This window comes from Chenopodium album, chromosome 12 (genome assembly GCF_948465745.1).
Source record: "Chenopodium album chromosome 12, dcCheAlbu1.1, whole genome shotgun sequence".
Taxonomy (NCBI): Eukaryota; Viridiplantae; Streptophyta; class Magnoliopsida; order Caryophyllales; family Amaranthaceae; genus Chenopodium; species Chenopodium album.
The window spans coordinates 16,448,582-16,457,915 of NC_137845.1; the positions used below are offsets into that span (position 1 = coordinate 16,448,582).

The 9,334-nt window shown below is 31.0% G+C and overlaps 1 protein-coding gene and 2 pseudogenes across 1 annotated transcript; all 3 read right to left on the reverse strand.

Moving 5' to 3' along the window:
* Positions 1–418: 418 nt before the first annotated feature.
* LOC145570986 (glutathione S-transferase pseudogene) lies at positions 419–808 on the reverse strand (annotated as a pseudogene).
* A 2,864-nt stretch (positions 809–3,672) lies between these two features.
* LOC145572146 (glutathione S-transferase-like) lies at positions 3,673–5,281 on the reverse strand. Its single transcript, XM_081631167.1, has 3 exons — positions 5,008–5,281; positions 4,868–4,916; positions 3,673–4,229 (listed from the first exon to the last, which is right to left on the reverse strand). The coding sequence occupies exons 1-3, from the start codon at positions 5,149–5,151 to the stop codon at positions 3,775–3,777; spliced, it is 648 nt and encodes a 215-aa protein (XP_081487293.1). The 5' UTR covers positions 5,152–5,281; the 3' UTR covers positions 3,673–3,774.
* Positions 5,282–6,474: 1,193 nt separating this feature from the next.
* LOC145570987 (glutathione S-transferase pseudogene) lies at positions 6,475–8,836 on the reverse strand (annotated as a pseudogene).
* Between the last annotated feature and the right edge of the window lie 498 nt (positions 8,837–9,334).

Genomic DNA, 9,334 nt, shown 5'->3' on the forward strand with positions numbered 1-9,334 from the left:
GGGGGTCAAATAAAGTTTATAGATGATGTTCTGATAGAAATTATATACTTGTATGCACCTAAATTGAAGGATTGGACATTATTCTAAGATTATCTACAAGCTAAAGTCTTAGATTTCAGATACATCATAATCTATCTTCTAAAATAATGCGGTAAGGGTGTATAATTTTCATTATTGAAAATGGATTCAATTAAATTAAAACAAACAAGCTAATTTAACAAACATCAGATATAGGCTTGTTACTAAGAAAGAAAAACAGGGAAATTAAAAATGTTTATCACATCAATTCGTAGCACATATATATACTACTTCTGTTTCATATTATTTGCAATTTTAGTATATTTTAAATTTAAATTTCACAAATAATACCCAAAAGTTGCAAATAATATAAAACAGGAGTAGTAATAGATTCCTTGCTTTAGCTCCTTAAACTCGTTTCTGCAAGCTCAACAGTCTTCTTCCAAGCAGGTCTAGCCAAGATATCCGAACACCAAGCACTCACTCGAGGTCTCTCATCGAATAATTTTTTGACTCGGGTGCTCATTAACCTATTCATTTGAGGCAAGTGATGAAGATCAGCTAAGGTGAATGTTTCACCACCTAAGTACCTTGTTTGACTTAAACGAGCCTCGTATACATCAAGGACTTTAGCCAACTTCGCCTCGTTCTCCTCGACTATAGCCATGTCGGGTGGTTGCATTCCAAACATGCCCTTGAACACAAGCTCCCAAACGAGCTTGGTAGCAGTTGGATCAAATTGATGAGCCTCGACTTCCATCCAAACGGCTTGGATCGCCTTTTGTTTCATGTCTTGGCTTATCAATGTAGTCCCATTTCTTTCGTAGGTGTGTGTTATGTAATTTGTAATTGCTCTTGATTCTGACGCATAATATTTTCTTGTTAAAACAGAATATTTTCAAAATAATGAATGCATATTGATAAAATTAGTTTTCACATGCATGTATATGAATTGGTGCAAAAATTAGCCATTGTCGAAGATGGTAGACTTCAAGCAAATTGATATACGAAGTACAAGTTTGTTTTGATCACCATAATAATTTAATTAATTTAGCTAGCTTCAGTTTAATGAACAACATACTACCTCTGTTAATTTTTATGTGCAATTTTGGGGTATTATTTGTGAGATATAAAATATTTCAAAGTTGCACATAAAAATTAACGAAGGTAGTATATAGTTAGAAATAACACAACCTTAATTCAATATCAAGGCAAGCTAGTAAACTCACCAAAAAGTTGGAGATCTCCTTCTTCAATAGCAGGTACTTGACCAAATGGCTAGTATTATATAATAGGAAAAAAAAATGAGTTATAACAATTCTCATCGATTGTTAATGTATTATTTCAAGCACAAATAGTGATATTTATCATTAAGTATAAAATAATAATAATTTGATATTATGAATACTACCTCCGATTTTTTTTAGTTGTAACTTTGGAATATTTTATGTCTCAAATAATACCTCAAAGTTGCAACTTAAAAAAAAAATTGGAGATTGTATATGTAATTGAGACGAACTTAACAAAATCTTTCATGACTATTTTTTTTCACTATGAATCATCAAATAATTTCCCTTATGTTATTGATTATCAAGACTATCACATAACACCCATCAAGTAAATTATCACATAAAACCCATCAAATAAATTATGTAATTCAGATCCCTTTTTCATTTATAATATAATTATTCCCTCAAATCTCATAATATGATGTCTCATGTTTGTATTTCTATTTTGGGTGTCTGGAGATGTTATTCATGTTTTCAATTTTTCTATTATTATCTTACAATTTTTTTTTTTTTTAATACGACAATTTATTATTTGTAGCAAAGAAAACAAAATCAAAGACCAATACACTAAGATCATAAATTATAAACTTACGTTAAGGGCAAGATGAGGAAGTTGCTTGTGAGCACCACATTCAAAGTCAACGTGAACAAATTCAAAGTCAAGCTCCTTTTCATAAGCAGCTGCCACGACTCGGAGGGTCGGGCCGGAGAGTGGGCTTCCATGAACCTTGACCACCATGGCTTACGCTAATTTGTTTGACTTTGATTGAACCAGTCAAAGGAGAGAGAAAGATAGGAGAAGATATGAATGAGTAGTCTTCGCCAATAATGTAGTGAAGTAGTGCATGCTACTCTTGCAAACCTTCATCTATGGTCTTTTATTATGTAATTACGTGGGACCATATTCGACCTACACAATAACATTAAATATAATTTCATACACTTACAGATTTGTTCACTTCAGCTTAATTTCAGTTCAATTCAGTTCAGTTTAGCTCCAATCACTTGAGTTCAGTTCAGTTCATCTCCTAATTTCCTTCTCTCATAAAATATTTATTTCAGCTCTATTTAGTTCAGTTCAACTCCAATCATTTCAGTTCAATTCAGCTCAGTTCAGTAAATGTGAACAGGCCCTTAGTTGATTGCTTAGTCCAAGACATTGTTCTTAACTAAAAATTAATGAATTTAGTAATTTAAGGTTTTTTTTATGGAAATTTTGTAATTTACTTCATTACAAAATTATGTTATCAATCTATATTAGTACTTTCAAATAACCTTATTTCTACTTATACTGACATCAATATTAAGGCATAAAGGGTAAATCTCAAAAGAACTTAACTTTTATTTTTATGCTTATTTGTAACACAACATGCATTGCAGCACATATGCAATGGCATATAGTCTTCTTATGAAAATGAATTTTATTTAATAGATTAAGAATAAAAGCCTAAAGCAATTTCAATAGTTAAAACTGTTATGAAGAATGCAACAAAAAAGAATTAAACTCAACATACAGTATCATAAATTTACATGAGTCACTAACGATGAATTGGATTAGCTAGGCCAGAAAAGAGAATTATTAATCTTTCGGATGGTAAATTAGTCAGATTACTAAATAGTCGCTACTCGCTAGACAACTTGTACAGTACTTTCACAATTTAATTTATACAAAAAAGGCCAAATTAAAAATCTTTACCCCAGTAAATTAGTTCTAATTGTTTAAAAGCTTTACAACATTACAGTAGTAGATAATTAATTGAACAGTGTGTTATTTTATTTATTCGTTGATGGATTAGTTGATTGATTAACGTAATATTTTTTTCACCACCACCGACATTTTCAACAACTTTAAAGTATGCTTGAAAAAATATAATTGGACAAGCTAAGCTACTTATCAATTTCTACCATTTATTAATGTTTCTAAAATTTCTAGTATATTAGGACTGCAAAACAAGTGGTAACAAACTAACAACTAAAGGGAGTGCACGACTTGACTCACTATTTTTCGTTTAAGTAATTGTAAAAGTTTGCACAATAATGGTTATTGGCTCGAATTAGCTTTTTTATTTCTTAATTTTTGTCGCTATATGAACTATGAAGTCAATGGAACACACATAGCTTAGGTCATATATTATTCAATTACAATAATAATTACTCGTTTCATCATAGACATATAGACATTATAGGTTCATTTTAAAATTAATAAAATTCAGGTTATAATATCGCTAGTAAGACCAAGCTTAATTTATTACGTAGTATAATATTATTAATCTATAATAAAACAGTAATATGCTAGATTTTCAATATACTTTTATTAATAACGGATAAATTTCAAGTCACGATCATAAGTGGATACACAACACTAGTAAAACACCAACATAATATAATATAAGAATACAAGATTGGACATGGTACAAACAACCATTACAAAGCTAATATTGATGAGGTTGGTGACAATAAGTTAAAATTAATTAAGATCATTTTGCATGGCCCAAGCCTTTCCCCAAGCAGGCCTAGCCAATATATCCTTGCACCAAGCGCTAACATGAGGGCGTTCATCGACCAATTGCTTCATTTTATTAAGCATCATGTATTTAAGTGCAGGCAAATGATGAAGATCAGCCAAAGTGAATGAATCACCGGCTAGGTACTTTGACGTTGCTAATCGTGCCTCGTAAACGTCAAGGACCTTAGCCAACTTAGCTTCGTACTCCGCAACAACCGCGTTGTCGGTTTCCATGCCCAAGTAAAGCTTGTAACCTAGCTCATAATTGAGTTTACTGGCTACTGGATCGAATTGATGAGCCTCGACTTCCATCCATACGGCAAATTCAGCGATTTGCTTTGCATCTTTGTTTGAAAAAAGAGAAGTTCCGTTTCCTTCATAGTTGAATGCTATGTATTTTGAAATTGCCCTCGATTCTGCTTAAACATATACAGGTTATTAAATACTTTATTACAAAATGAATTTTTTAACTTGTGTTCATCACACATAATATGATAGAGAATATCAATAGAATATTCTCCTCCTAAGTTTAGAATGTATATTTCGTATGACCAATCTTTATGATATATTAGGACTCTCAATGTAACCCTATAAATATTGATTTTAATGAAAATCACTCTGATTCAAGAGTTTATATTATCTGACATAATAATACTTAAATTTCATGGGGAATGACCATGTTTGTTTAGTTAAGGATCATCAATACTCACTCCGTGTTTTAACAAGTGTTACACTTATCAAATCCGGCCGTGATTTAATAAATGTTAAACTTTCTTTTTTAGCAAAAAGGTACAATAAAATATTATATCTCTCTCCTCTCATGGCCCCCACCCAAACCCACTACTATTTTTTTTTTATCATATATTTCCTTTCACATTCATTACTTTTCAATAAACTATTAACTCCACTATCTTTCTTATAATTTTTTTATATTTTTTCTATCCCACTTATTTTTTATTTTATTTAAGTCAATTAAATTGTCTAAAATTATATATCGGTCAAACTGTAACACTTAAAAAAACACGGAGGGAGTATGTTACTATGTATATCTTACCAAATAACTTTAGATCTCCATCTTCAAATGCCGGAACTTGACCAAAAGGCTAAAGTTACAACACAAAATAAAAGAATTAATAAGAAAGAATTAGAAAACTCCTTTGCAAAGACAAAAGAAAACATCGATAAGTTGCTTACATTAAGAGAAAGAAAAGGTTGTTGCTTGTGAGCACCAGATTTCATGTCAATGGGAACTAACTCGAAATCGATTTCCTTTTCATGAAGAGTCGCCAAAACACGAAGGGTTGCACCGTGAGGGATTCCATGAACCTTGATTCCCATGTCTATGACTTAAACTTTAATGTACGAGAATACTCTAAGAGATGAATTAAGTTGGCTATATATGAAAGTGGTTGTTAACAATGAAATCTCATCTATTATACTAAGTAGAATATTTATAGTGTGAGCTGAAATAGTCCCAATAAGATAGCTTTCGTTATCATTTCCAATTAAATAAGTTTGTTTGCTTTGAATTTTTTGATTTTAAATTAACAATAATTGGTGTAGATCTTGAACTTATCTCCCTTAAGTACGTCATTGATGATGTAATGTTTTATCGTGTTTGGGATTTAATTCCAAGAAAATTGTCTAGAGACATAACATTATTTTTGTACGAGATGATACCAGCACCGATATAGATCAGGTTAATCTAATCAGAACTTTGTATTTGAATCCATTTAAATATTGGCTCGTTACCCTTTTCAACCTATTTTGCCATCCACATGGAGATTTGCTTCCGACCATGTGACACTTATCACCCACCTGACCAAGCAACCACTATAAATACCTCACCACATTTCAATTTCAAGGTATACGATTTTCTTAATTAAAACACTCTTAAACCACCTTTATGCTCTTATCATCTATTTACTGACTTTAACATCGAAGCGATTATTCTGACAAACCCCGAAGGCAATTAATCTATGCTGATTGTGCAAATATTTAATTAATCTACATACTTAGAAAAATATTGTCAAATTTAGTATATAAATAATACAACCACCAACCCCCTTCCCCCTCCCTCTCCCTCTTTCACTAAAAGTTGTCTTCATGTAAACCATATTCAAGTCAACTAATAACTACAAATTGCTTTCATGGATTGGCCTACTGTCGTGGTTTACATGATTGTGCTAAGATTTACACCTTAATATCTCATACCGGCCTTAAAGCACATTCCTTAAAATAATTGCAACATTTCTAAATGATCTAACACAATTATTTTGAAGGGGAAAGAGAATGATTATAAACGTACAATTATGGATTACACCCTTCTTTTCTTTCTTTTACTAACTATTGCATCACCACCTACAATTCAACAATCTTGTTTTTTTTTTGGGTCCATACATACTTCCTCGGTTTATTAATCTTTTTTCAATAAATTCTCATAAAAAATTATTAATTCATACACACCTTTCATTGAACATTATCCTATCATTTATATCTTGAATTTTTAATAATTTTGCTTTAAAAATTATTATTTCATAAATAAAATTTAAAAAGAATCTATATAGATTTATAAATGCAATATATTTCAAATTACAATCATAACCTCGGTACACAATCAATAAAACATCAAATTAAAACAATTTAAGAACGAACTTTAGTTCAACCTCTTTTATGCAAAGCCCAAACTTTTTGCCAAGCAGGCCTAGCCAAGATATCCTTACACCAAGCGCTAACATGAGGGCGTTCATCGATCAATTGCTTCACTTTTGTACGCATCATGTAATTAAGTGAAGGCAAATGATGAAGATCAGCCAATGTGAAACATTCACCAGCTAGATACTTCGACGTTGCCAAACGAGCTTCATAAACGTCGAGAATCTTAGCAAACTTAGGTTCATTCTCCTCAACAATCGCGTTGTCTGTTTCCTTCCCGAAATAAACCTTGTAAAGAAGCTCATGAATGAGTTTACTGACTATAGGATCGAATTGGTGAGCCTCGACTTCCATCCACACTGCCATGTTTGCCATTTGGTTTTTGTCTTTGTTTATAAGAGAAGCTCCTTTACCTTCGTAGGTGTGTGCTATGTATTTTGTAATTGCCCTTGATTCTGTTTAATGTTAGTGAAGTTTTAATCAAAATTACATAAATAACATAACCTTAAGCCTGTTTTGATTTACTGAACTGAACTGAATATTTTATGAGAGAAGGAAATTAGGATCTGAAGTAAACTGATTGGGGCTGAACTGAACTTAACTGAATTGAAAATAAGCTGAAGAGAACAGACCCTTAATTACAAGATCACAATAATACCATTGTGCGTTGCTAAATTTAATTAGTGGCAGATCCATAAATTACTCTTAATTGATGCACTATATTGATAGACATATATTTTTTTTAAAAAAAATAACAAGGTATTCAATTTGCGTGATTATAATGATAAAAAATAGATATATGTACCTCATACAACTTGAAATAAACTTATTCAACTACACTTGCAATAAAAATATACATGTTGACTTATTTAATTTTATGTTTCGCAAATCAAGAAATTAGGGTGGTGATGAATAAATAAATTAATGTAATTAACTTAAAGTGCATTATTTCTTACCAAATAGCTTGAGATCTCCATCTTCAAATGCTGGAACTTGACCAAATGGCTAAAACAACAAGACAAAAAGAAGAATTTATAAAAATGTAAGCTATATATATATATATATATATATATATAATCTACTACGTAAAAGCAAAACAACAACGAGCCTCAAAATTTTATGCATGAAATCTTTGCTGAAGGCCAACTTTCACATTTACGAATGTCAATGGAGAATCATGAAATAATTAATGCCTCTATTGTTTTCTAAATAGTAGAAGGTCTTCTTTTTTTTTTTTTCCTTTCTTTTTCTTTCGAGGGGAAGTAGAATGACTCTGACGAGACTTACTAGGGCGAGGTGATGAGAATCGATCCCAAGATCTCTTGGAATCGAGAGGAAACTCGAACCACTTGATGACTTGAGTTATCCCTCACTCTCACTAATGAGACTCTAGATAAATGGAATTACAGGGATTCTTATCTTCAAATAAATACCCTCATTCTACATTATTCTAAAATTTTATAATATACAGTGGTAATTCCTGTCAAAAAAATATATATATACGGTGGTAATTCAAAACACTTTTAACAAGTGAGCCAAGCTTTGCTTAGGGCCTATTCACTTCAGATTAATTTCATTTCAATTCAGCTCTAATCAGTTCAATTCAATTCAGTACAGTTCAGTTCAGCTCCTAATTTTCTTCTCTCATAAAATATTCATTTCAACTCTATTCAGTTCAGTTTAGTTCAGTTCAGCTTCAATCAATTCAGTTCAATTCAGCTCACTTCAGTAAATGTGAACAGACCCTTAGTAACAATAATTAATTAAATTCAAGGCATAAATATCAAAACATTTGAAAAGGAAATTATATTGAAATATTTTGAGTAATTAATATAGATAAGGTCCATAAGGATAATGATATATGCAGCCCTAAGGGCTGCTTATAAGCATTTAATATTCTTCCTTTTTTAGTATTTAGTTGGAAATTTATTGACAATTCACGAGTAAATCGGTGTAATAAATGTTTATTTATTGTCAATTCTTTTCATTTTTAGCTTATTTTATGTAGCCTTTAGGATTACATATATCTTTTTCCTTAATTAAATACAATTGATGCCACATAATAGAGTAATGTGTAACAGATAAATACATAGAATTATGTCAATAAAAGAAATAAAGTAAAAATGCAAAATTTGGAAATACAAATGAAAAGAAATACTAGTAGTAAGTCGAACATAGCAAAACGGAGATATATGATAAAATGCTTACATTAAGAGAAAGAAAAGGTTCTTGTTTAATAGCACCGGATCTCATGTCAACTAGAACCAATTCGTAATCGATCTCCATTTCTTGTAGAGTCGCCAAAACACGAAGGGTGGCACCGTGAGGGATTCCATGAACCTTGATTCCCATGTCTATGCCTTAATACTTTAATTAAATGTACTAGAGAAATGTTGGCAGATGAATGAAGTTGGCTATAAGAGTGGTTAACTCAGAAAAAAATAAGACAGTTTACTTTGGTTGTTTAGTTGATGAAATTCCATCTATAATGAGTAGATATTTATAGTAAGAGCTAAATCAAAATAATATATGTTTAGTGTTTTTTAGTCGGTGGAAAATTTTGTTATAACACCCTAACAGTCTAATGATGTTGCATTGTGTTTGGGGTTTGGTTTGATTAGTTTTATATGTAGCACGATTAGCACGGTATAATACTTATTATTATTAACATACCACGATATTTTGGTATTGACAGTTGACCCTCCATGTGCAATTACTTTGTCAATTATTATTTCTCTTTTCTCCCTTTTTCGGTATTTTTAAGAAAGAATACACGAATTACAATTATACATACCTAGCTTTTTTAATAATTAATATTGTTGGAGTAAAGAGAGTAAAAATTATGTTTCTCGGTTGATTTGTAGCT

Excerpts from the sequence above, each read along its gene's own strand:
- LOC145572146 (XM_081631167.1), bottom strand. The coding sequence starts at position 5,151 with ATGGGAATCAAGGTTCATGGAATCCCTCACGGTGCAACCCTTCGTGTT. Across the intron at positions 4,917-5,007 it reads AACCTTTTCTTTCTCTTAAT|CCTTTTGGTCAAGTTCCGGC; the intron begins GTAAGCAACTTA and ends TTGTAACTTTAG. Across the intron at positions 4,230-4,867 it reads TGGAGATCTAAAGTTATTTG|AATCGAGGGCAATTTCAAAA; the intron begins GTAAGATATACA and ends ATGTTTAAGCAG.